Here is a 27982-nt window from a genome sequence, read left to right as displayed (position 1 = left end):
ACTTTTGGACTGTGTTCTTTGGAGTATACAAGTGCTGGGCCCCAGGAGCAACAGCAATACGTGGGGTCTCATTGGCCCAAGAGCTATAGATTTCGAATCAGCCTATCCATTCTTGGTCAAGAGTTTTGTGAATGGGAGACATTGGATTGCACCCTCTGATGCTTAGCTAGTAGTCACTCCAGTTTTGTTAAAGAGCCCCCAAAAGAAGAAATTACATACGTCCAAGATTATTTCTGTCATTATATCCTCTCTTTTTTTCTTTGTTAACCATTGGAAATTCATTCTTTCAATCTTTCAAGAGAGGTCCTTGTTCCATATTGATCACTTTGAAGTTTAATAAATTCATAATTCTAATAGTGCAATTTTTTTAAATATGATATGAACAAAAATTCTGATTGTGTTTACATAGAACTGAAATTACTGTAATCTCTAACTTACAAGGAAAAAAAATGGCTCCCTCACATAATACCTCCAAGCGTCAAAAGTTCAAGGTGACGAATATAGCTAAAACAAACGACACAATTACTGCAATTCAATCCATACCTAAGGAATTTGTGATTTTCAGTCTTGCAAATAGCTCATCATGATTCATGATGGACATCAAATTCAAGGATCTCGAGCAAGCAAATTTTGTTTGCAACTAGCAACTTGTACTTATCATTGCTCTAAGAAAATGTTAATAGAGAAGCCCTCAGGATCACATACAACCTTAAACAGAGGCAGGCTATAAACTGTCGATTCCTCATAAGTAGTAAAAGAAAAATTGTAGCGCATATTTTATTGGACAAGAGAAAAACAAATGTTCCTAAGAATCTGTAAACCAGCAGCAGCCACATAGTAAGAGGGAAGAAATAGCTTCACATTATACAACAATTTGTCTGAGAGTCGAGCATTTCTGGAGATCTGCAGGAGAAAATTTTCACATCAGTTGATGCTGTGCACATACAAGAATGTGCTTGACAACTATAATAAGAAGCAAGTAAAATGACCTAGTTTCCAGAAAAGCAAAAAGAATAAAATGACAATGAATGCTGGCATGTATTTTTTTTTTTTAAAAAAAATACAATGGTGGTGAAAGCACTTAACGAGAGAGGGGGATGCGTGGCCTACTGGATGATCATGTCTTTGATATTGAATGTTTGGTACACAAGTAGGGTCTTGGAGACTAGGGCCCAGTAAATGATACAAAAGACCATGGCTTTCTTATGATGATTTAATACCAAACCACTGAGTATCTAATAGAACTGGACGAGCAATTGAGGAAGAAAAGGGAGGGAACAAATCAAAATTTACTCTTGATCAGTGGAGAGTCCATATTAGGAAGAGAAAGAATGGTGTATAAAGTACTAATCTCTCAGGAATTCGAAAGCCTGGTCTCTCCCCCTAGAACTAACTGTCTACATGCTATCTTCTCCCTCTCCTTATTAACCTGCCTCTGACCATTCAGTTAAAGTTCTAACTGCTATCAATAACTGATTTAACTACTTTAACTTATTGTGACTGACCCATTTGGTTACTTGGACATGTCTTTATTTTTATAACATAAGACTTTCATGAATTGGGGGTCTGCTGCTACTGGTATCGACCATAAACATGAACTGAAATATTAAGCATAACCCATAGAAACAGCAGCTCTACAGTCAACATATAACTATTAGTTATAAGCTTACAATTCTATGACAAAGCGTTCATTAATTTGAGTATTTAGGGAGCTAAAAATAAATCAATGCATGTTCTTCACGAATGAGGGTTTTATTTTGAAATAAGTAAATAGAGATTATTGCTACAAGTACATGGCGCGATAAACACCCACATATGCCCTAAGAATGCATTTTCAAGAATGAAAGGTAACTTACAACTGTCCAAGACTGGCTAAATCGAAATCAGGAGCAAGCTCCTGGACAATATCATTCGGTGGTTGTCCACATTCTTGCATTTTCTGCATGAGCTCAACAATCTTGTTGAAGTTTCCAGGATCATTTTCGTAAACTTCATTAAGATTTCGAATCAGTTCATACTGGTGTGAATACCGTTCATATTCTTCTTTGCTCAAGCTGGTTTTATGCTCTTCCAACCACTTTGGATATCTTTCTCCTATTTCCTTCATTGGTTCATGAAGAATATCCTTGGACAGAAGTTGCTGCATCATGGTCTCCACAATGGATTCCATGTCCTAAGAAAATTAATAATATTATTAGCACTGATTCCAGGGAAGAAAGCCGACATATAGTATTCTCATAGTGAGGAATTACAAAAGAGCACAGTATGTAGTTATAATATCCTTATGGCCTTAATCACTTGCTTCCTCAGAGTAAAATTTATAGCCAAACTTTGCAAATTAACTTAGATTGGTTTGGTTTGCTTCTCCCTCATTAGCGTATTTAAAAGAAGATAAACAAGAGGCCAAATTTATTAATGAAGGCAGTATTTCCAGGCTTTAATGGTTGCTTTGCTTGGCTATCATCTTTCACAATGCAAGCACTATTTTAGTTCAGTCAAAACACCCACAAGAATGAAATTTATGAACCTGAGGTGTTGCATAAAGTAAGCTCACTTCATTCTGTTAAAAGCAAATACTTCACATTATAACCAAGTTTTTCTCAGGGATTTTAATCTGGAAAATATATACCAAAATCTTGGAAGATAACTGAATTTATATGACACCGAACTCAGAAAACACCAAATGTAGTAAGTCATCATAATCATACCAACAAAGATTTCTAAATCATTTTTTGGATAAACATCAAATATCTTTCACGGGAGGCAATCCTGTTTAGGGCGAGTCCAGGATTAAGACTTTAAACCCCTCCAAAAGATGGTACTGGGGAGGATTGAACACATGCTCTCACCCCTATCTGCTCAGCTCCCATGCGCGAACTGAGCTACCATCATTTGGTAAGATTTTTAAATCATGATCACTCAGATTTTGTCATTACGCGAAAAAAAGTAACCCCATTTTCAATTTTAACAATAGACAAAGAGCATAAGGAAATAAAGGCCATATATATAAATTGGAATAATCAATCTCCTTAACAATTGTTTCTTCACCACTCCGTACCTAACTGAACACATAGTTTTATCATATACAGGACATACCAACCAAGCTAAGGCTCATGATCCTCAGATGCAGCAGCAAACAAAAAAATTACTACAAGTGCAACACAAAAATGACACGATTCTCAAATTCCATCTTGATGGAATATAACATTGTCCAAGTTCTAAGCTAAGCTTATTTACAGGACCCCTAGGGAAGACACAAAGCACAAGTAACTGCCAGTAAAATCCACGACTCAAATTCACTTAACAACTTGATGATATAATATATAAAACATAAAAAAAATCCAAGCACTTTGATAAGAGAATTGAAAACTCAAATAGTTTACCAGAACCAAATCATTTGAAGAAGAAGAAGAAGCAAATTACCTGAGAGCCAGCAAGCTCCTCAAACTGTTTGACCCAATCCTCCATCATGGCATCCTTACCCAAATCATCTACACCACCGGGTGGGGACATAGATTCGAGGCCCTTAACGGCCTCTTTGGTTTGCTCCCTGAGTTTGTTGAGGGCCTCGGAGACATGGGTATCCTTAGAAACCTTCTGTTTTCCCTTCTTCTTAATTGTCAAATCAGGTAACCCCATGCCCAATCCTTGAACCCCTGAAGGCAAAGGAGACTCCTTTTTGTTCCCAGGAGGTTCCCCACTTCAAACACACAAACAAAGTTGAAGATTCAATAACAAAAAATTAAAAAGAAATAAATAAACAAAAAATGCACGGAAGAAATTAAGAGATAAAAAGAGAGGAGAGAGAGACCTTGGAAGGGAAGAATTAAGGTTGAAGTTCTGGAAATCATCCAAGGCACCTGAAATGATTGAATGAAAGAGTCTCAGATAAAGAAAAAACAATAGATAGAGTTTATGTTTGTGTGTGCGTAGAGACAGTACATACTGTCGAGGAGTTGGTCGAGGTCTTCAGAAGGGTGGTCGTGGTCGGCCATAGTTCTCACCGTCCGACCCTTACAGCAAACAACAACCCAAATGGCAGGCTTTTATCATCCAATTGTCGTTATTTTCTTTTCCTATGTCAATTTTTTTTATTTAATTTTTTAAGTTACTTTATTATTATTATTTTTAGGGTTTGCCCGCAAGAACTGAATTATTATTTATTTTTATTTTTTTAACTTGAAAGCATTCTCATTTTAATATTCTCCTGACATTTTATGTTCGGAGTAATCTGGTACAGAAAAAAATTTTATTTGTTCGAGAATCTTAATTTTTAAAAATATCATTTTTATCTTCAATTTACAATAATATTTAAAATTTTAAAATTTTAAAAATTTCAATTTCTCAAAAATCCGAAAAAAAATCCAAGTAAGAAATGGCCGCGGTTACTCTTTGTTAAAATAGTAAGTGCCTTAAACTTTGCCATTGAAAAAAAAACAGACTAATCTTCCATTAAAAAAGAAAGACGTTTCGTCTCACCTTTAAAAATTATCTAAAAATTGGGTTGAGCCAAAGTTTTGAATATTACTCAATGAAATAAAAAATGTTTTTAAAAAATAAAATATTTATTATATAGAAACATGAAAAATATTTTATATTTACTTATTTAAATTTTCTTAATTCACTTTGGTGGTTGATCATGTACCCAAAATCTCATCATAAAATTTTGATTCGCTAAACAAGTAGAGTTGTTTGGCACCGATAAAGATAAGAAAAGATAAAGGTATGATAAACTTATATTCTATTCCAATGTTCAATGAATAAGCAATGTGATATGATATGTTATTTTATATTTGAAGAAAATTTAATTAGTGTTGGGAAATGATATAAATAAATAAAATAACATAATATTAGATTTTTTTTCCAAATATTTTTTTCTCATAATTTTAATTTTAATTTTTTTTCTCCTTTGGTTCCAATTATAAATTATAAAAATATATCTAAAAATCATAATGTTAAATAAAATATATTAAAAACTATAAAATAATTTATACTATTTCGTTAGCTCGCCAAACATTAAATAAAAATAATATAATAACTTATTATATGCTATATATATATATATATATATATACACTAAAGATTTGGTATTTGTCATTTTAAATGACATAAGTTATGTCATTTTAAGAGAGATAGACACAAAAAATGAAAATCATGAGAAAGAAAGTGAGTGATTTTTTTAATTTAAATTTTAGATAAAAAAATATTTTTATGTGTTTATCTATTTCTTAAAATGACATAACTTTATGTCATTTAAAATGATAAATACTTGTATATAAAAAAAAATGACAAATACTTTTTTAAGCATAACAAATAAAATATATAGTAAAGAATCCGTATATATTACATTTTGATGAATGGGAGTTTATTTAATAAATTTAAAGTTCAGAAATTTACACGTGATAATATGAAGAATTTCTTAAATTTTAACCAAAAATTTAAAAAGGAGGGAAGCGGGCACACATATATATATATATATATTCAATTTATTTATATTAATAAAACCAATTTCAAATATGTCAATATGCTTATAAATATTATGTATGAATATTTTAACGTTGTAAACAGAAAATTATTATTATAAATAATATTATAATAAATTGAATCATATACTTATTAAATTTCAAACATAAATATAAGGGAAAAATAGTTATCCTGTTATAAGAAAATCTTGTTCTCCCGCTAGTGATAGGTTGATTTTCGTGCCAACACTTCATTATTTTTTCATTTTTTAAAAAACCAATGGGACCCACTTCAGTGTATATGCCGGAAAAGTTTTCGTCTTGCGTTACGGGGGAATGTGCAACCCCTCAATATAATTATGGGTTTTATATCTCTCCTTTCACACGAGAGATCGTTGATTTTCCTGCTGATAGAAAAATGGTGGAGTTCATTCTTTGTAAAGAAGAAGAAAAACACACACTTTGAAGTGTCAGTAAGAGAGTTGAAAACATTTATGTCGCAGAAGAAAATTTAAACCCTATAATTATATTTCATAGGACCTTAATATATTTAACACTTTTAATCAATAAACTTGTCACTGTTAATTAGTGTTATTATTATTATCATCAATTAATTTTATCGTTAGATTGATTATATTGATCTAACAATTATATTTATTTTTATCTTTGTATAGTTATAATTTTTTATATTTAATACAAAAATAATTTCTCATATTTAATACTATGAGAAATTATAACCAAATAAAGATAAAAATAAATATAAAGTATTAAAATGAGGAATCATAATCATACAAAGATAGAAATAAATATAATCATTAAATCAACATAATCAATCTAACGATGAAATTGATTGGTAATAACATTAATAGTAATACTAATTGGTTGTTACAATATCCTTCCCAATATGTATTAAAAAAATAATAATATAAAAGATTAAAAAAAAAAGACAAAACAGATAGATTCCACAAGTACCAGGAGTGTTAGTTTAGGGTGCTGAACTCAACGGATACGATATTATTTCTTCAAACAAGTGATTTAATAAGGAAAATCTAAGTGTAAGAGCAAGTGTAGTAATCAACAAAGTAAGCAAGCGAAGATATAAAGACAATCTAAAATACAATTTTAATACTTAAATAAAGAGATTAAGGTTAGAGAAATTGCAAACTAAATCTATCCTGGTTCGGTCACCGCCACTGTGACCTACGTCGAGACTGAAGCCGCTCGATCAATTCTTTTCACTAGCTATCAAGCTTGAGAGTGTTTGACAAGCCACTACAACTTTTTAAGACTTCAGGCTCTTGATGCCTTACACTTTTTCACTCCAAATTTTCTTAGGAATTTGGTGACCTTTCAAGTGTATAGGGTTCACTCCCCTGACTATTCAATAAATCAAATGGAGGTGTTTAAGCAATAGCTAACTACTCTCAAAGTACAAATAATACAAGTTGAAGAACTATGGGTGTTGACACTCTCACAAGAATAAAGCTCAAGAATGATTTATGATCAAGATGATAGAAAGTAAGCAAATGATGTGAAATAAAGCAAGGATTATGATCAAGAGGTGTGTCCCATCAAGGGGAATAGTGGTCACTATTTATAGAGGCCCCCCATGACCCTTTGCACACTCATTCTCGCAAAACTAGCCGTTTATAGCCGTTATTTTCGTCCTCTGGTGTAGTAGGAATCGATTCCTTATGAGTGGAATCGATTCTCAACCTTTCAGTTGAGAGGGAATCGATTCCTTATCACAGAGAATCGATTCCCAACCTTTTAAAAAGGTTGGAAATACGTTTAAAAATATTCTAAAACCTTTTCAAACATGTTTATATGAAAGCGTAATGTTATAAATCCTCTGTGTAATCAAATGGTAATTTAATGCATGTATTTTATAAAAAAATACGTTTGAGTTTATTCATGAAAGAAGTCAGTTACCCTCACAATTAATTATAAGTCCTAAAGTATATTACTTGATAATTCTTGGACTTAGATTCTTCTCTTGAAGCTTGAATCTTGAAGGACTTCATGATTGTTGGATGTTTGTTTCTTTTTTATTGTTGCAACTTGAAGCCTTCCTTTCATGCTTGTTTGTTATCATCAAAATCGTTGAACTTTTATAATCTTTACGTAGAGTGCATTGGTTCCACAAATAATATATAATAACTTATTATATGCTATTCACATAACTGATCCGTATATATACTAAAAGCATAACAAATAAAATATATAGTAAAGAATCAATATTACAATTTGATGAATTGGAGTTTATTAATAAACAAAGTAAATACCCTTTTTGGTCCCTAACAAAAAATACGGTCCCCACTTTAGTCCCTTACAAAAATAAATTAGTCAGTTAGTCCCTAACAAATTCAAAGTGGACCCATTTAGTTGAAATCGTGCCCTCACAAATTCAAAAAAGACCCATATTAGTTCCTCAAAAGGACTAAAATGGGTCTACTTTGAATTTGTTAGGGACTAACTGACTAATTTATTTTTGTAAGGGACTAAAGTGGGGACCGTGTTTTTGTTAGGGACCAAAAATGGTGTTTACTTTAATAAATATAAAGTTCAAGAAATTTACACGTGATAATATGAGAGAATTTCTTAAATTTAAACCAAAAATTTAAAAAGAAGGGGAGCACAAATATATATATATATATATATATTTATATATATTATATTTTCATTTTATTTATATTAATAAAACACATTTAAAATATTTCATTGGACCTTAATATATTTAACACTTTTAATCAAATATTATATAAAAGATAAAGTGAAGTACTTTTTGAGTCCTTAACAAAAATCTCGAGGCGCATTTTTAATTTCTTAAAAAAAAAAGTCAACTTATTTTCCTTCTTAAATTCAAAATAGATATAGTTAGTCAAAATCATGGTCTTTCTGAAAATCAAAAAAGATCTACGTTAGTTCTTCAAAAGGGCTAACATATGTCTATTTTAAATTCTAGATCGACCATGAGTCGACTTTTTTATAAGAGATTAATTAGGCCCTGTAATATTTGTTGAGGATCTAAAAAATATTTTACTCTAAAAAATATGTATTAAAAATAATATGGTATAACTTAAAATTTATTCTTTTAAAGAACGTAGAGTTATATTATTTTGAGTGAGAGAAAGATACAACTTAAAATTTTTTATTTAAAATTTAAAATTAAAAAAAATTCACTTTTTCTATAATTTTTTCATTGCTTGCGTTTTTTTGGCACTTATGTGTAAAGTGCTAAACTAAACCCTATAAAAGATTAAAAAGAAAAAAAAGAAAGAAAAGATAAAAGACAGAACAGAGAGATTCCACAAGTACCAGGAGCGTTAGTTTAAGGTGCGGAACTCAACGGATATAAGACTTGTCCACAAGTGAATAGGGTGTGGTGAGCAACAGCGCCACTGCATCGGAAACGAACCAAATGGGTAGCGTTGGCGTTGGTGCGGCAATAGCAATAGCAACTAGGAACCTCCGTTTTGTAAAACCTTATGCATCAGCACTTGTTTATTTGTCACTCTACGCCACACCTAAACCTCTCTTTCTCCGACCTTCTCCTTTCTCCTCACGCCGCTGCTTCTGCGCCGCCGCAACACTTCGCTCCGCCGAAAAAGTAGGTGAATTCCGCAAGAAGCTTAGGGTTGCCGATGTTAAAGGCGAAGGCCTCGACTTGCTCGGCCACAACCTCGTCCTCAAAGGCTGGGTTCGCACTCTTCGCCTTCAGAGTAGCGTCACCTTCATTGAGGTCAGCTCGCCCTCTTTCATTCTATTCATATCGAATTGGTGAGGGTTTGCCTAGCTATTAGGCAAATGTGCATTTCAATTCATGCTTTTATGGCAGTTAATATGTATTACTGATCATAGTAGTTAATAGTACAGCAAGCCCCGCCTTATGGGGGTTGCGGTGCCTCTCGGCAAGAAACCACACCGGAATCCAACAGCGGCCATTGCTATCGCATTTGCGGCCAAATTGAGGCCATATTGCTCTCATAAGGCGGCAAAATGTCTATCTTGTCCTAAATTTAAATGTGTAACAGAAAAATTATAAGGGTTTTTTAGTCTATTGGTGTCTCTCTCTCTCACTTATGCTATTTCTGTTTTTTAAGAAATGTTTCTTTTTGTCATTATTTCTGTCATATATCTATTTCGCTATTTCCGCAATCGCAACCCGCTGTAATGCTATAGCGTTTTTTCGGGGATGGCCCGCATTTGATAACTATGTTACTGATTGAGTAATTTGTTTATTGTGTCTAGGTTAATGATGGTTCGTGCCTTTCTAACATGCAATGTGTGATGGACTCGGAGGTTGAAGGCTATGATCAGGTGTGTTTATTTTTGCTATCTTGTTGTTATACGAAGGAATTTCTGGTCATGCATTTGTAGCTTTTTATTTGTCTGTCTGTCTTCAAGTTCTGTAGCTTATTATTAGGTAGAATCTGGCTTGATTACTACTGGTGCGTCTATATGGGTGCAAGGAGTTGTGGTGAAGAGCCAAGGCTCTAAACAAAATGTGGAATTGAAGGTCAACAAAATAGTACTGGTTAGTTCTCCTTCATTCTTAATGAAACATGGTCTCACCATTTTGTTCTCTTATAAGATATCTGCACTTTATTCTGGTTGCTTCGTGAATTTCTTCAAGACTTTATCCATTTTAACTTTGTTTCCCCATTGTTATTTTCCTATACATTCCCATCATAATGTTGCATAGACCTCTACCCTAGAATATTTTGGCACTGTGTCTACTATTTTTTATTTCCACATTTTTAACATCTTGATGTGCATGTTTGTAAGTGCTGACAGTCACATTTGGCTACGTGCTTGAGAAAGATCTTGCTCTGGTCTTTTGGCACCGTTAATGAAAATATTTGCTTTAAGCTCTATTTTAAACCAATGACTTGATAATAATTCATGAATACATGATTTAGTCATTGAATCTGAGCCCTAAGTTTAAAATGTGATTTAAATCTCTAACTTTCTTTTATATTCCATCATGCTCCTACTTGGTTTTTGGTTGCATTAATGTGAAAGGCATGACAAAGACAACCATTTGCCATGGCAATGGCTTCCTAACTGAAAGTAGCAGTGGTGCTACAAATGATTATACTTGATTTTATTTTTTCTCTGTCATTAGACAGACTCATTGCATGTTCACAATTTGTTTCAATTAAATCTTTAACTTCAAGCTGGCAATTTCATTCGAAACTTTGGTCTTACATGTTCAGATCGGCAAGAGTGACCCCTCCTTTCCCATCCAAAAGAAAAGAGCCAGCAGAGAATTTCTAAGAACAAAAGCACATCTACGTCCGAGGACAAATACTTTTGGTGCAGTATGGTTTCTGTTTTCTTTCTTAGCATATTTATGCCTAGCCTGCTTAGCCCTCTGCTTCATTATGCAAAAAGGATGATTGTTATGTGACACCAAGGCCCAATAATTTTTTGATCTGTCTTGAAATTCTACTAATTTATTATTGTTTTTCATCCATCCTATTATATTATGTGATGCTAATTTCTAGATGATTGAAATATTGAATATGCAGCTGGTTTCTTGTCATTCATGATGAAGAATTTCCTTAGGAGCAAAAATGGGGGAATAAGCATCTCCAAAATATTTTTATAGAAGTTGTACGATTTGCGAGTCGAATCTTACGATCCGATGTGATATGCCAAGCCAGCGGTTCATATCATGTGATGAATCGGAGATGGCTTTGAATCGTACATACAAGCATGAATCAATTCGATTCCGTATCAGTGATATGGATCATATGATTCAATAGTTCGTTCATTTTTTTCTTTCACCAATTCCGGTAAAAGAAATTAAAAAGTCAAATAAGCGTAAGTTGTTAAATCAAAATGGACAAGGAACACCATTAAATTCACCCCATTTGATTATTTCATTATTATGTTTTCATTCCTCGGAAATATGGGCTTCACATGCTAACTCACTCTATGCATCATCCTATTTGGATATTCCATTGCTATGTTTTCATTCTTTTGAAATAGAAGCTTTATACGGTCACTCTCTCGGTCTATATGCACATTATTTGGCTATGTCATTGCTATATTTTTCTTCTTCTTTTGAAACATAAGCTTCATGTAATCACTTTATGTGATTCAGTTATGGTTTATGTCATGATTTTGTTTTTCGAGACTTATGGTTAAGTTAGTTTGTCAAATTCTAGTTCCTAATTGAAATTGTTACATTGTGTATTATACATCATGTACATGATATATTTTAAACTGTTTTTTATTGTGTCTTTGAATTTTACGATTTGATACAAATACGATTTACGATTCTCGATTCAAAAAATAGCTTAGTGATACATGACTTGAATTGCGATTCAATAACCTTTCTACCAAATTTGATGCGTTAAATTATTGGTGGGATGTGACTGGTGTGAATTGCATGCTTCATATGGAGTTCAAGAAATCCGAGTTAGAACTAACTAGTTTTAGAGTTTTGATTGGTCATGTAAACTCAATTTACTGTGACAGATTTGGTAAATAAATTTCATGTAGGTGAACAAAATTTAATTTGTGTGGACATACTTATCATGGATAAATAATCTGAGAAAACAAGTAGAAACAGGTTTGGTTTCAATCTGAAATTACTCCCATGGAGGTTATTTTTGTTCTGCTGCAAGTATCTCTTCAGCTAGCAGGAGTTCTTGGTATTGGTATATGTGCTTAAAACTAACCATCAATGAATTTTGAAATATGAGCTTATCAATTAAATCCAGTACAGCTACTTTGTAGCTTCTTCTATTTCCATTATTTTTCTATGTGTGCAACATATTCATATAGGCATGCTTTGGCAATGAATTTTTTGCTGCTGTTTGTTTCCTTCCCTCTATTTTTTATTACATATGATATTTTGATGTACTTCTTTATGCATAAAATTCTGACAAGGGATTGATCAATGTAAGTTTTGTTGCTATTTTCTCTAAGGAAATAACTGTATTTTTGTTTTAAATATCATCATCTTCTTTTTGTGGTGCAAAATGATTTCAGGTTGCTAGGGTTAGGAATGCACTCGCCTATGCCACACACAAGTTCTTCCAAGAAAATGGGTTTGTCTGGGTCTCAAGTCCTATTATCACAGCTTCGGATTGTGAGGGAGCGGGTGAACAATTTTGTGTTACTACCTTGGTATTCACAGTTCCATGAGATACTTCCTCTTTATATGAATATTTTTTTTATATTAAATTCCATGTTATTGATGCATTTTGAACAATCAAGGACACAGTTCTCCACTCCTCTTTCCCACCCGACCGAAAAATCTCATGAGTAGGAATTTTGTTACAAAACCCTGCTTGAGGGTGAAGCAGTCCTCCATTCCAAATTACGATGAAATATACGATAAAATACCCACGTAATTCACAGTAGAGAAAACTAAACTCTTAGAATAGGATGTAACATCATCCTTTACTTTAGGCTATGAGCAGAAGAGAGTTTGGTTTTAGCTCGTATTTTGGAGCAGAAGAGGATCTATGTCGATGCTGCTCTTTGGATTTTTGAGAAACAGTGGTTGATTATAATTAATTTATAACTACAGCAACAACAGCCAAGTCTTATCTCAATATGTGGGATCAGCTATATGGATCAATCAATGTCATTGAACTTTGTTGAAAATAAAATCTTTAGTAAAAATATTTAGAGCAAGGCCTTTTTTAATGGTTTTTCCCAATGTTTTCTTTGATGTAGTTGCTCTTTTCTGGGAAATATTGTCGATAATTTGAAAGAATTCAAGATCAACAAATCTTATGCAGTTAGCATTTATTTGAATTCCTTGTTCTTATATTTTTTGTTAACTGTATCTTTAAATTCTACATGGCTCATGCAGTGTTTATTGCTTTGTTTACTCACTACTCATAGCTTCCCTTTGATAAATTTCTTCCCCCAACAAAGGAGGCTAGTTTCCATAATTAAAAAATGGTGCAAGGATAGTGTTACAAGCCCGTCATAATTACTAGCACTGATTTCTCGTCTTATTATGCATTTAGTTTTAGATTTTTCTCTGTTCAATTTACAGATACCAAGTTCTCAAGAAGCTGCTGATTCTCCTGTTGATGCTATTCCAAAATTGAATGACAGATTAATTGACTGGTCACAAGTGAGTCAGATTCATACCCCTACTCTTTTGATATCAGTTGTCAGTATTCAGTAAGTGTGCAATGTGGTTATTGCGCATATTCTAATTTGAACCATTCTGTGCATCAGGACTTTTTTGGAAAACCAGCATTCTTGACTGTTTCCGGTCAACTCAATGCTGAAACTTATGCTACTGCTCTTTCTGATGTACATATGTCACCTCTCCCTCTCACTCTTTATCTTTTTAAATTTTTGTAGTTGTTTCCGTCTTTCTTTAATATCTAGTATTTTAGAATTGGCAATGGAAATAAACTTTAAATCTTGTCCCAATGAAGGTGTATACATTTGGTCCCACATTCCGAGCAGAAAATTCTAACACTTCTAGGCACTTGGCTGAATTTTGGGTCAGTGATTTCTGTTTTTCTTGTGTTCATTTGAATAAATAGGAAATCAGAGTATACATTCATTTTTGTTTCTGAGCGTCTGAGTCTTTCTTAATAGTTATTGTTATACATTTGAAATGGAACAAGAATCAAAGGAGAGGTATCTTATTGTTTATTCAGATGATTGAACCGGAGCTTGCATTTGCTGATCTAAATGATGACATGGCTTGTGCAACTGCCTATCTCCAGTTTGTGGTATGTTACCTTCCACAACTGCTAAAAAGTTGCCATGGTCTTTACATCATTTTGAAAGCTCATTTTTATGTTATTTCTTCATATTAAAGCTTGTGCGTGTATTTTTTCTTGAAGATAAGATATGTTCTCAATAATTGCAAAGAAGACATGGAGTTTTTTGATACATGGATTGATAAGGGAATCATTGATCGCTTGAGTGTATGAGCTCTCAGTGTAACCATCATATTGCTGTCCTTCATCTGATTTATAACTGCACATGTTAATTCTAATCACCAGTAAGCTCTTTTATCTTTGTATTATTGTTGTCATTATGAAAAGGATGTAGCAGATAAAGACGTTGTGCAAATAACCTACACGGAAGCAATAGATCTACTGTCACGAGCAAATAAGAAATTTGAATTTCCGGTAACTCATTAATCAATTTTTTTTTTTTTCATATGCAATAACATGTTCAACGTGTAGTTACTTTTGTTTATTGGTTTTTATAATCTCATCTTTTTGCATTTGTTCATTGCCTCGAACCTCCTTAACTGCATGAGAATAGTCTGTATTGCACTCTAGATCACAAGTAATAATGACAGATAGCAAAGGAAATGGTAATCATTTAGAGAAGTTTGTCATGAAGATTGTGCACAATCAAAATCACTACTTTTTTTTAACAAAATTATTATGGTATGTTAAATTTTAAATATTTATTATGACTTATTGCATGAGCTCTTACTATTATGCTTTCACATATTCTTGATGAGAGTATGCAGCTTGAGGCACATGATGTTAACTAGGTTTCTGCTTGAGTTATACATTGAACGTAAAATGAAAGAGCTTTAGCGTCCATTGAACCAGAGGATGTCTTGTAACCAGTGTCGTCAAAATTGAGCTTTAAATTGTAGGGTTGCATGATCATATGATTTTTTTTGCTTTCAATTGATCCAAATTGCATTTAGGATCGCAATTCTTGCATGATCGGTGGGATCGTGCCATCCTACCATGTTTTTTGATCAATAAAAAATCCAAAACCCATGACCCATTTACCTTACCCACGATCCAAGATTTCATTCACAACACGTTCGAGAACCTTAATCCCTTTTCTCCATTTGATCTCTGCCTTTCACTTCTCCATTTGACGTATGACTTGCAATTGCAATTGCTGGTTGCTGACTAAGAGTAGGTCGTGAGACGGTTGTTGTCTTAGCTGCGTGCGTGGCTGCGACTAGGATGATGGCAAGACCTTTGCAATTGTGGTTGGTTGTGTGTGTGGCTGTGAGTTGCTCTGGTGCTTTGCTTGACATATGCAACAGTGGTATGTAGATTTTTGTGATGAAATGCTTAGTTGCTTTGCTTTGATAATTGGATTTCTGGTCTAGCCTGTTGATATAGGAAGTGTTGGGATAGGCTCAATGATTTGTTTTTGGTTCAGGTTTAGGGAATATATGCATTTCATATGTGTGTGGAGTCCTAATATGTGGCATGTATTTACTGGAATCAAATATGCCGGACATATGTCATATTGTTTTGACATACAAATTATGAGATATTTTGGAATGTGTGTATAGATAATGTTTATCATATTTAGAGTTTTTTTTCATAAAAAAGTGTGAAAATTTCTAATATAGATATTATCATACTATTTGACATACATATTATCATATAGCTTGAGAATTGTGCTTTGCTCATTGCAGTTCTTGTTATACTAAAACTTGGGAAATAAAAGCTTAGGTTTTAGTTAATATATTGGTTTTGCTATTTATAAAGTATGGCTTCAACTGGTGTTATTGGTAGTAGCAATATTGAAACTTTCCTACCTCTAGTTCAAGAAATCGATTGCACAAAAATACTACTGGGAATAAATGAAATGTTATATGTAAACATGGCTTTCCAAATGAGGGAGATGTAAAAGAAGTTAAGTGCAAATATTGTGTGAAGATAGTGATCAAAGGTATTTATCGACTGAAACATTATGTGGTGGGAACACAAAAGGATGTTGGAGCATTTAGAGTGGTGCCCAAAGAAGTAAAGAAAGAAATGTTGGATATTGTCGCCGGATTGCAAGAAAAATTATTAGAAAAAAAATCTAATACTATTACCCAAGAAGACGAGGCTAGTAGTGAAATTGAAACAAGAGAAGGGGATGAAGGTGGATGTAGTATTTTCAAGAAAAGTATATCAATTACTATGTCTTGACATATGTTCTTTTATACACAATGTCATTCCTTTTAATGTGTTAAATAATGATGAATTCAAGGTGTGTGAATCTATTTCAAGATATGGATTGAGTTTCAAGCAATCATTCTACATGAGCGGAGTCAAATAATGGAAGCATCAATATGATATGACATTGGCAACTATTGAAGAACACAAGGCTCAATGGAAGAAAATGGGATGCAGAATAATGACTGATGGGTGGACTGATAAAAGAAGGAAAACAATTTTAAATTTCTATATGAATAGCTTTGTGAACTGTGTTCCTTAAGTTCATTGATGCATCTCACATCACCAAAATAACAGACAAAATTTTTAATATGGTTGATGAAATGGTTGAGGAGATTGGTGAAGACAATGTTGTCCAAGTTGTGACTAACAATACTACATGAGATTTGTTGATGGAGTGAAGAAAAAGGTTGTATTGGGCATATTGTGCAACACATTGCGGTAACTTCTTGTTGGAGGACTTAGAGAAGAAGATACCGGTTCTCCAATAAACAATTCCTAAGGGAAAAAAATTACTACTTATATCTATTCAAGGACTTCTTTCATTTCATTATTGAAAAGCTTCACCAAAAACAAAGATTTGGTTAGACTAGTCATGACTCGCTTTGCCACGTTACTTGGCTTAAGGATACTTCCATGAGAACAAACTTCCACTAATAAAGAATATTCAATTCCGATGAATGGAAGGGTATGATGGAACCTACTTTTATAAATTTGAAATTGCAGAAAACATAAATGGAGTTAAGCTCCTTACAAGATAAAATGTAGAAAATAAACCTAGAAATCTCAACTCCCAGAGATCCCCAATTTCCCCATAAGCCAATAATGAATTCATGCATACACCGTCTACCTTTTATTCTATACTTTGGAATATTCTAGAATAGTTTCCACAACAAACTAACTAATCCACTAACTTTTAGGCCTATGGCCCATCAATACTCCCCTTCCAAAACTCACCTTGTCCTCGAGGTGAAGGAAGAAGACAAGTGATGTGATAGAACTGCCACCCGGATTCCATTGTTTGAAGCCTCTCGACCCAATTAACAGCTTCAGTTTTTGAACCATAAGACTGGCCATAAAACTATGGGATGCCCAACTGTCCATCAAAATTCTTGTTTTCTTCCCAAAATTTGCAAGCCATGCATATCCCAGCGCCTCCTCCACCCCCTTGTTATCTTTTTAACATTTACTCTGAGATTTAATGCTCTTCGTACTGTCTCTGCACTATCATGTCTCATTGGATCAAACAAAGGCATGAGTCCAATAAATTGCCAAGGCCCTCTTTGGCTTCCTTTCCTTCCATCAAGAACTTCCTGGTAGGATACCGCAAGAGACTGTAAGCCGTGCTCTGCAAACTTATCCCTGACAGCATGAACTCTTCGTTCCATTCCTGATTTATTGTGCGCAACGTTCAAAATCTGCTCTGGTGCACCTTTGCTGACGCGATGCATTTTAAATTCATTATTTATATAAGTCAAAACAGTACTTGGATGGAAGGTACCAACATGGTTGTTAAAACGTCGTTCCAACTCGTAAAAACGTCCGTTTTACGTCTTCTTGTCTAAAAACGTGTCAAAACGATGGTTGAAACGGAATTTGGGCTGAAACGGTTGAAACGCCGAGTTAACTCTTACGTTTCGTTTACGTTTTCTGATTTTACGTTTTTGTTCATCCCTACCGTTTCTACGTAGACTCTACGTTTTAACAACATTGGGTACCAGCCCTTGCCTCTTTTGGATCACCCAACATCCTTACAACACCAGCATCTTGGTTTTTCACTCTGGAAGCCCAAGCAACCATGAGAACAACACTATCTGTGATTGACCCATTAGATCCAGTTTGCCCATAACTGTTACTTAAATTGGGCCGTGAAACAAAATTTGTTTGGGCTTGATTTGTCCATGCCGGCCAAGTGTCAAGCCCACGACCCAACCCATTAATACTTCTTGGACCATTTGTGTTAATTCCCCATTGCCCAACACTTCCTAACAAGCCTAGCCCAATACTTTTGCATCTATTGGCCTGCATCTCAAAACTATTTGGGGCCTCGCTGTAGAAAATGGTCACACGTGCATGATAACTCTCCTCCACAAACGATCCACCCATACGTCTCCTTCCACCCTTGTCTCGCTCTTTCTGACTTCTCCTTCGATGTAAGTCGCCGGAATCTTGCTCCCTGTTGCTCGCCGTCGTACGTCACTTTTATTGCACCACCGCGCAAAGACTGAGTTGCAGTCCCACGATCTTTGGTGTTTTGTGTGTTGCTACCCTTCGTTTTGGCAAACGGTTTGCACCGTCGTTGATCATCATCGTTGATCTATTCCCAGCAATATTTTTGTGCAATCGATTTCCTGAACTAGAGGCCCGAAGAGCTTCAACATTGCTACTACCAACACCACCACTTGATGCCATACTTAATAAATAGCAAAATTAATATATCGACTACAACTTAAGAACTTTTATTTCCCCAAATTTCAGTACTACAATGAGAAAAGCATAATTAACAAGATATATGATAATATGTATGTCAAATAGTATCACGATATTTATATTAGAAATTTACACTTGCTGACATTCGAATTTTTTTCTAAATATAGTTAACATTATTTACACACATTCAAAATATCTCATAATATGCATGACACAAGCGGCATATTTACTTTCAGTAAATGCATACCACATACTTGGACTCAACACATATATAAAGTGCATACATTCTCCAAACCTGAACCAAAAACTAATTGTTGATTCTATTCCAACACTTTTTATATTAACAACTTTTCACTACCGAGCTATTCAAGGCAAAACCATAAATCCTGTTATAAAAAAAAGCAAGTCCTATTTCATCACAAGATCTACATATCACCGTTGCAGATATCAAGCAAAGCACCATAGCAACTTGTAGCCAACCACCGTTGCCCGTTGCAGAGGTCTTGTTCGCACAAACGTCGAAGAGGTCTTGCTTTTTTTGTCGCAGCTAAGCCAACTACCGTCGCATAACCTGATCTTAATTGCCACAGCCAGCAGTTGCTAGTCCAAATGGAGAAGTCCTTTGGCACAAATCAGATGAAGAAGAGGGATTACAGTTTTTGATGAATTTCGGGTCGTGGGTAAGATAAATGAGTCCTATGTTTTTTTCTTATCGAAAGATCCCACCGATCTTGCAACAATTGCGATCCTAGGTGCGATGATCGGTTGGAGGCATAAAACCGTAGGATTGTGCGATCCTACCATTTAAAACTCGATTTTGAGAACACTGGCCAGCCCCATTTAGTGACACAATGCTTGGTGGTCATTGTTGCATTAGCTTTACAATTTTATATTATTAGGTGCTTTCAAGTTTATATTATAAGGTGATTTCAAGTTGTTTCTATTTGAGTTATGTCTCTGCTTGTTTCCATAGGTGAAATGGGGTTGTGATCTCCAGAGTGAACATGAGCGTTATATAACTGAAGAGGTATTTGGTGGATGCCCTGTTATAATCAGAGACTACCCAAAGGCATGTTACTTCCCCCCTTTATTTTCTGGACACCACTCTGTTCATTTCATAGTATATTGAAAACAATAGAGGATTGATTGTAAATATTTTTAAAATGGATGACAATGTAAAGGAAAGAATAAGAAATTTTGTCCTTGGAAGCAAGATGAAAAATTCTCAAAGTTTGAGAGATATGAATGAGGAAATAGAGTAGAAGTAACATTCGTCCAGACTATTTTCTTATGCTCTCACCTTTATGCCCTCCCCACCAAAAAAGAAGTTTCTATTTTTTTCCTCCTTTTTTCAAAAAATATAAAAAATAAAAGGAATAAAATGCTAATTCGCCTTTTGTTTTGTCATCTTTTCACTTCTATGTTTTGTAGAAGTTACTTAAAAATCACACATGGCCACTTACAAGTCACATGATATGATCCAATGGTTTTGTTTTTTGCTCTTATAATAAGACACTCCTCTCACTTTTGATATGCTTCATATATATATATATGTATATATATATATAGAGAGAGAGAGAGAGATGAACCAAAAGTACTGAAGTTGTTGGATTTAACATTTTCAGGATATTAAGGCATTCTATATGCGACAGAATGATGATGGAAGGACAGTTGCAGCCATGGACATGCTGGTTCCAAGGGTAATTTATAAGATATCTCTTTTGCTCTATTATTACCATAAAGTAGTGTTTGTAAATAGCAAATTCTCAGCACTATCCAAAAGAGTAGTGGTTTAGCTTGGTTATACTTACAAAAAAAAAAGGACCTACCTTGTGTAAGAATAATGTTACAAAGCTTGGGCCTGGATGCTTAGCTGGGTGGGATAACATGGGAGTTCTTCTGAAGTATTCAGGTTAATGATCATGGGCTGGTGAAGGGTTGTGACTTTTTATACCAGTAATATGTTTTCATTTTTGGACTAGCAACTATGTTCATGTCCTCATGATTTATTATCTCCATGTTAGATTGGCGAACTTATTGGCGGAAGTCAAAGAGAAGAACGACTTGAGTATCTAGAAGCTCGTTTAGATGATTTAAAGCTGAATAAGGATGCATATTGGTGGTATCTTGATCTGCGTCGTTATGGTTCAGGTCAGATGTCTTTTCTCTTTAAGCCTCTTTCCTTAAGTTCTCCATAGTCAAATTATGAACCATACTGTTTGAGAGTTCGTATTTAACAATTTTAAAATAAGAGATTGCATTTTTTACTACCCCATTTTCCAAATCCCCTACAATATTGTCATGGCAGAACTTGTTGCCTGAGTGCCGCATATATGCAAAGAATATAATGAACTTTTAAATAAGAGATTAATTTATTAACAAATATCTTTAAAGTACTAGTGACTCTAAATATCAATTTAACAGTTTACTCTTTATACTTTCAACTCATGATAGTGACTTTGATACTGTGTCTTGAGGGCAGTGCCTCATGCAGGCTTTGGTTTGGGCTTTGAAAGACTCGTCCAATTTGCTACAGGAATGGATAATATAAGGGACGTGATTCCTTTTCCTCGAACGCCCGGCTCGGCTGAGTTTTAGACCTTGTACATAACATTCATTTGTATGATTCAAATTATGTATTTTGGCCAATATAGTCTCTTTCGTCTTTTATTTATTTATTTTTAAAATAAAAAAGTTCAAATATTCCTATGGTTTGTTTTTGAATCATTTACACCCCTATATATATATATATATTCCTATTTTTGTTTCATTCAAGTCTCTTTTTAACAGTATTAGAAATTTAATTAATATGTCTATTTTACCATTTTTACAAAAATTCACTGGAGATCAAAAGGATATCTTCTTGTCAGCAGTCCTCCATCAGTAACATTTTAGGGGAGTACATTTTGGTATCCTGAATAAAAATTCGTTAGAATATATTAACAATATCTTAAGAGAAATGTAGAGATAAAAACTATACTTTGTAGTTGCGGAGTCTGTGCCAGATGTACTGTTGTTTGCAGACCTGATTTGAAGGGAGTACATTTTGGTATCCTGAATAAAAATATAGTTAGAATTTATTAACAATATCTTAACAGAAATATAGACAGAATTTATACTTTGTAGTTGTGGAGTCTTTGCCAGATGTACTGTTGTTTGCTGCCTTGAAACCAAATAAAATAATTAAGTAGAAAATTCAGTCCATATAAAATTAATCTTAGATCAAAAACATTTTTAAGATAGATTCACTGAGTTTGTACCGGAGGTTCAGGAGCAGTGTGGAATTTGATGTTGGTACAGTTGTAGGAGGGTTGTTAGCAAGGCTGTTGTCACACGCATAATCACTAGCAAAAACAGAGAGGAAAAAGAAAGAAAAATTAACTGCCGAAAAGGCAATAAAAATGAGCAAGCAATATACCTGAACAGATGAGGCCCCACCAGAACCCAATGTTTTACTCTGTAAATAGAGGTAAAAGTTAAAGAAGTTATATGCCGCCTCTTGAAAAAAAAAACGTGCCAAAGCATAATAAAAGGAATTATTGAAAGAAAAATATCTAGAATCGAGTTTATCATATTGAAACAGACGGCATAGTAGATATTATAAGGCTAAATATAATATTTCTCAAGTAGAGAAAAAATATTGTGGAGGGAATCGAAGCAATCATTTTTATTTGTTAAATGATAGAGAGCAAAGCATTAGATTTCTGTATTTAAAACAAGGGCAAATAACTTCTCATCTAATATGATTAGAGAAAATTTTCCTACACATTACTCGATTACCATGCTGTTTTTTTTTTTTTTAATATGAGTCCCACATGACTTTTTCTCTCTATGACATAAGAAGATGCTTTTCATGTAACAAGATAAGATAAAACCCATAAAAGAATAAAATTTTCACCAGGAATGAGTAAGGTACTATATCTACTTGGGGAAGAAAATAACACACAAGGTAGCTGGAGTGTATTTTTGTAAAAAGAGTAAAATATATACATTGCTTAAGTTTCTAATATTGTTAAGGAGGGTTTCTAATATTAGATAGAAAAAAGTATAAGGATGAAACGATTAAAAAAAAATAAGGGTATATTTAACACCTTATGTCAACTCTAGTGTTTTACACTTATATAGCTCAAGCGCTCAGAACAATGACAACACATTTTGCTTAAAATAAACTTTAATTGGAGTTTTAGTCGTAGCTTTAATCACAATAACCTTGGATCCCTCCTTAGAACAAAGTTAACATAATATAGAATTACAAAACACTGCAAGAGCAAAAAATTCAAATGCAATCTCCTATAATGCATAACCATGCTATTCAATCAGATTTTGGTTCTTAGTTATTGCACTCGGAATAAAATTCCAAAAAGGGTGAGATGTTAATCTTAGTAAATAAAATAAACATCTTATATTTCTAACCACCAATTCGACCATATACTCCATATGGCATAGAAACCGTCTCAACCTGCGTGATAGCTGATAGGTGTAAAACACACTATGTTATTAGGGTCAAAAATATGAGATGGTCAAAACAGATAGTGTAATTGTCAAATGCAAAAGACTCTTGAGTTTTAATGTTTGGACATGATATTGACTTAAAAACATATTGTTTCAGGCTTAAATTGTTAAATCAGAGCATTGGAGTCAAGCGGAAGCTAGAAGAAATTAAAGCAATAAATGTGGAGCAATGATTTAGTGAAAATCTTCTTGAACCTGTATTTTGGCCAATTTTTCATATTGAAGATAATGGATTTTGATCTCGTGTTCCGCACAGAAGTTGTAGATCTTTATCTTATATTTCCAACGAGACCAAGATCACATCAATTAGACGAGTATAACTCAAGTTATTCCCAAAATATGAAACCATATTTTTGTTGTCAAATTTGCTCGCTGGCATGCTCGCTTCAGCGAGGACATCGTTTTTGCTTGCTTGAAAGGTCGCTTCGAGCCAGTTGGAGGCTCACAAATATTTTCATAAAAAAGGACGTCTAAGGTTAATTTTAATCATTCTTTGGCGGTCAGAGACCTTAGAGGAGGAAGATGAGCAATTCTAAAGCGGAGAAGGTGGAAGAACAGTCAAAGCTTCGCAGTGGAGACCGAGTTATGTGTTCCTGTTATGCTTTACTTTAATTTCTTGTATCTTGTTCTTGTTTCTATGAACATGATAGACTATGTTTCTTTATGTAGTTAGGGTGAGATGAAACCAATGAATTTCTAACATTATTTAATCTTTCTTGTAATTAATATTCATGTTTCAAGTTATGCAACTAATCTGTTTCTCCAAGATTAGCTTTATTTATAAACTGATCATTCATAGATAAACACATGAATCTTGAATGACAATAGGAATGTTGGTGTCTTGATTCGGATTGATTAATTGCTAGGGTTTGTATGGTTTAAGCATATGCTTACGAATTTTATGACTTTAAGATTCTTTTTCTTAATGCTTGCTATAGGAAAAACCTCTAAGGGATTAGAGTTTTTAATAAAGTAAATGATTGAATTACCAAGGGATTGAGGGTTTAATTAATTTAGAACGAATTGTCGATAACTTGATCTTGAATATCAGTTATAGGAAAGGGAAAGCATTGGGAAAATTGAATCCCTAGCTACGCTTTTTGTATATTTGAATTCAACCGTTGTTACTTTGCGTTCTTGATCTTTAATCTTGATTAATTAATTATTAGTTTTAAAATTCCATTTTTATTAATTTAAAATCATATTCTCAAAAGCTTCAAAGATCGATCCAACTTTGATCGCGTAGTGAAATCAATGCTTGATAAATCAATCCTCGTGGGAACAATACCCTACTCATTCACTTTATTACTTGTACGACCAGTGCATTTGTTGTGATCGCAACAACAACTCACAATATATATATTCAACAAGATAATACGGTGTTGTACGCATCCATCATTAATAAGAAACATAAGTTGTATGGTCACCATACCCATTATATGGTAACAAGATCGACTCCACAATTATTGTATGAGCAACTATAGATCATGAACTTTATGGTCGTAAGACCCAATACCCATAAGTTACGTATGTGCACTTAATTGCACTAGTTGGCCTGTATGTGAATTGAGCTTAACCATGATAAGACCCTTGAAATGCCAACTACTATACTCTTACTATGTTGGGTAAAGCACAAGTGGAAGAAACTATGATCAAATCCATATACACATAGATGCTCAACAAAACATGCCTCAACCATCAATTTTATATCACAAATAAGATTATGATACATTGCTATTGGTAAACACATGAGGGTGTCAATCACAATTACACTATTATGCAATCTGATAATCCCATATGTACTTAATGTAGTATCGATGGAAAATACATGAACGTCCATTACTGACAGAACCATAACTCATGCTTCATACATATGAAATTATAAGACATTCAGAAAATAAACTTTGGAGATAGATATTTGGATATCTTTTAGAGGATATGCACATATATCACTCAATATATCCAGATAAATAACCTAGTATATCTGAATACATACTCGAGACATATCCGAATATATTGTCCATAATATCCATATATCTCATACAAGATATCCGGATATCTGGATCAGAACACAAGGGCTTGAAACAATATTTCACAGCAACCTTCCAACTTCAAAATTTTGCTTCACAAGGGTTCTAACATGTTTCAAAGGGTCTCAAGAACCTATAGAAATTTTTTACAAAAACAATTTTCTTACATTTTGGTATCTCACTTCATTCAAATCATACATGCACATATGTAAGAGTACAAACAACCACATGCATTCAGTCTTTTTATTAATTAAGCTTATCAACACATCAAAACACCACTAAATTTCGCTGCCATCTATGGCTACAGTACATGGGCGAAGTTTTAAATGGTAGAATCAAAGGAAGTTTTTGAAACTTACACTAAAGATGGACACACAATATATCTTAAGTTGCTCCACAAACGAAAGGAATCTTCTTTCACATGCAAGGGCTCCAGAACTTCTCTTCATCTCCGGACAATATCTCTCCCTCTTGGTTTTGCCGACACAGAGCTTTAGGTTCCAATTTCTAATGAATTTTTATGTTAAGGCAATCCTCTACAGCATGTCTGGAATTTTGGCCAAGAAATTACAATGTTCAACTTAAGAGTGAGGGAATGATGGAGAGGAGATGAAGAGGGGTTGGGTTGCTAAGAGGCTATTAGTGGGTGTTCTTGGTGAATCGAAAGTGTTGTGGGAATTGTAGGGGGAAAAAGAATGCTTCTCAAGCTCCAAAACTGCAAGAAGAGAGGAAAAGTTTGTGGGAATTTCAGGGGTACTATCATGAGTGACCACGACAGAACGTGGGACTCTGGAGAATTCTTTAGCATGCAAGCAAATGAAATGGGAAGGAGTTGATGTACTTGCACGATGCCAATCAGAAATTGGCAGGGAGAGAGAATGGTTAAGATCTTAATAATCTTATTGGAATTTCAATTCCTCTTATACCAATTGTTGAAGATGAATAAATGAACACAATAAGTATAATAGAAGAAGGTATTTTGCTATATCTAAGTTTCACTCAAGAACAAAATATTACAACACTAATCTCTATTTATGTTTTTCACAAATCTCTCCTTTTTCTCTTTCACAAGTGTTTCAACACTTTCTTTTCTCACACTCTTACACCCTTTCTTTTTTCTCACTTATTACAACTAGAATACCTAACATATAACACACACACATATATATATAGCTACACATGGAAGAGTTCAACTTGAATTTGACAACATATTACAACCACTAGTTTCCACTTTTGACCATTCTTGCAACTTTGTAGTCTTCAAATTGATTTTGACAACTTATATTAGACACACACTTAGCACAACTCATATATATAGATAAGGCTTCATGAAGCTTCTAATTTGATGGATAAGATTGACAACTCATCATGATTTGGCAATGGATAAGATCCAAATATTTCTAGAGTCTTCAAGCTTCCACAAGCTTCCTTGAATTTCCACAAGCTTCCGTAAGTTTCTACAAGCATCCATAATCTTCTTCTACAGCTTTTGACTTCTACGATATTCTAAATACTTCTAGCATGATGGAGATTAAAGATGATGTGGCAAAGTCTAAATTTGATTTCTAACAAATCTCACGTATCCATGCCTACATTGGACATTTTAAAACCCCTTCATGCAGCCTCATGATTTTGATCATATGGTTGGAAATCCTTGGGAAGAACACATTGGAGGGTTTTCTAATTTATATAATTACTGATCTTTGTTATTTTTGAATATTGTAGTTCAGCCTTTGAATTTTTGAAATTTACAATTTTGCCATAAAATTTTCAAAATTAACACATTGACCGTACCATTTGAAATTTTAACATATGAGGTGTCATAGTATAAATGATTCAAAGACAAACCAGACAACTTGCATCTAAATGATGTATTTATACTTTCCGAACTCTATAACACAATTTTGAGTTAATATTGTGACGTCTTCCTGATTGACTTATACATCTTGTGTAAAGATTTCTGTTGGATATCAAATGGTGTATGCATCGGATTTATCGGAAATTCACGATGTATGAAACCATCTATAATTGCAATTTATCCACACTGCACTTACCAAAAAAGAAATTAGTTCGCAAAAATAACTATAAAATTGAAGCGAGAAAAAAAAAAAAAAAGCCCACCTGGGAAATGTTTTATTCTTTGTTAGTAACTAACTAGTTATAAGTCACTTGTAATAAAACCTAAAGCTCAAATTGATTTAGAACAATTCTTTGCTTTTCATTTAGTATAATTCTACATTGACATTATGCACTGGATTTTTGAAACCAAAGGTATATATATATATATATATATATATATATATATATATATATATATATATATATGATATTTTTCAATAAATTCAATGTTTTAATTTATGTTGAGTTTAAAAGGCTTACACAAATGTTTAAGTTAATTTTGAGTTTTGACTAATATTATTCTCGTTAAAAATTAAACAAACTAATGAAATAAAACATATTCATCATATTACAAAGTCAATATATACCATATGTTTGGCTAGTTTAAATAATGTTTCAATCTAAAATTGATGTTGATGTTTAGGTTTTTTTTAAACCTTTATTAAGTAAAAAAATAACCACTTTCCGCCCATTGAAATAAAATCTCATACGCTTCGCA

At 33.5% G+C, this 27982-nt stretch overlaps 2 protein-coding genes across 2 annotated transcripts; one reads left to right on the top strand and one right to left on the bottom strand.

Annotated features, from left to right (window-relative positions):
- Window positions 1-541: 541 nt before the first annotated feature.
- Window positions 542-4078, bottom strand: LOC133287471 (peroxisome biogenesis protein 19-2-like). The gene is made up of 5 exons (XM_061485101.1): window positions 3947-4078; window positions 3812-3860; window positions 3424-3700; window positions 1857-2173; window positions 542-903 (listed from the first exon to the last, which is right to left on the bottom strand). The coding sequence occupies exons 1-5, from the start codon at window positions 3993-3995 to the stop codon at window positions 858-860; spliced, it is 738 nt and encodes a 245-aa protein (XP_061341085.1). The 5' UTR covers window positions 3996-4078; the 3' UTR covers window positions 542-857.
- Window positions 4079-8769: 4691 nt separating this feature from the next.
- On the top strand, window positions 8770-21569 carry LOC133287462 (asparagine--tRNA ligase, chloroplastic/mitochondrial). Its single transcript, XM_061485085.1, has 15 exons — window positions 8770-9204; window positions 9714-9782; window positions 9889-9999; window positions 10682-10786; window positions 12468-12605; window positions 13489-13569; window positions 13677-13754; window positions 13883-13951; window positions 14111-14185; window positions 14300-14383; window positions 14504-14590; window positions 19797-19892; window positions 20449-20523; window positions 20848-20974; window positions 21306-21569. Exons 1-15 carry the CDS (start codon window positions 8884-8886, stop codon window positions 21419-21421), a joined length of 1632 nt encoding a protein of 543 aa, XP_061341069.1. The 5' UTR covers window positions 8770-8883; the 3' UTR covers window positions 21422-21569.
- Window positions 21570-27982: the final 6413 nt, after the last annotated feature.

The sequence above is a fragment of the Gastrolobium bilobum genome, unplaced genomic scaffold (assembly GCF_033153095.1).
Source record: "Gastrolobium bilobum isolate Gb01-03AN ecotype WA unplaced genomic scaffold, APGP_CSIRO_Gbil_v1 utg5060, whole genome shotgun sequence".
Lineage (NCBI taxonomy): Eukaryota > Viridiplantae > Streptophyta > Magnoliopsida > Fabales > Fabaceae > Gastrolobium > Gastrolobium bilobum.
This window is presented reverse-complemented; position numbering and strand designations above follow the sequence as displayed.

What these genes read in the sequence shown, in the direction of transcription:
- LOC133287471 (XM_061485101.1), bottom strand. Translation starts at nt 3,995, where the DNA reads ATGGCCGACCACGACCACCCTTCTGAAGACCTCGACCAACTCCTCGAC. An exon ending in CCTCGACCAACTCCTCGACA is followed by an intron (nt 3,861 to 3,946) that starts GTATGTACTGTC and finishes CAATCATTTCAG; the next exon opens with GTGCCTTGGATGATTTCCAG. An exon ending in AGGAGCTTGCTGGCTCTCAG is followed by an intron (nt 2,174 to 3,423) that starts GTAATTTGCTTC and finishes TAATTTTCTTAG; the next exon opens with GACATGGAATCCATTGTGGA.
- LOC133287462 (XM_061485085.1), top strand. Translation starts at nt 8,884, where the DNA reads ATGGGTAGCGTTGGCGTTGGTGCGGCAATAGCAATAGCAACTAGGAAC. An exon ending in ATGCTACTGCTCTTTCTGAT is followed by an intron (nt 13,755 to 13,882) that starts GTACATATGTCA and finishes GTCCCAATGAAG; the next exon opens with GTGTATACATTTGGTCCCAC. An exon ending in TCTGCGTCGTTATGGTTCAG is followed by an intron (nt 20,975 to 21,305) that starts GTCAGATGTCTT and finishes TCTTGAGGGCAG; the next exon opens with TGCCTCATGCAGGCTTTGGT.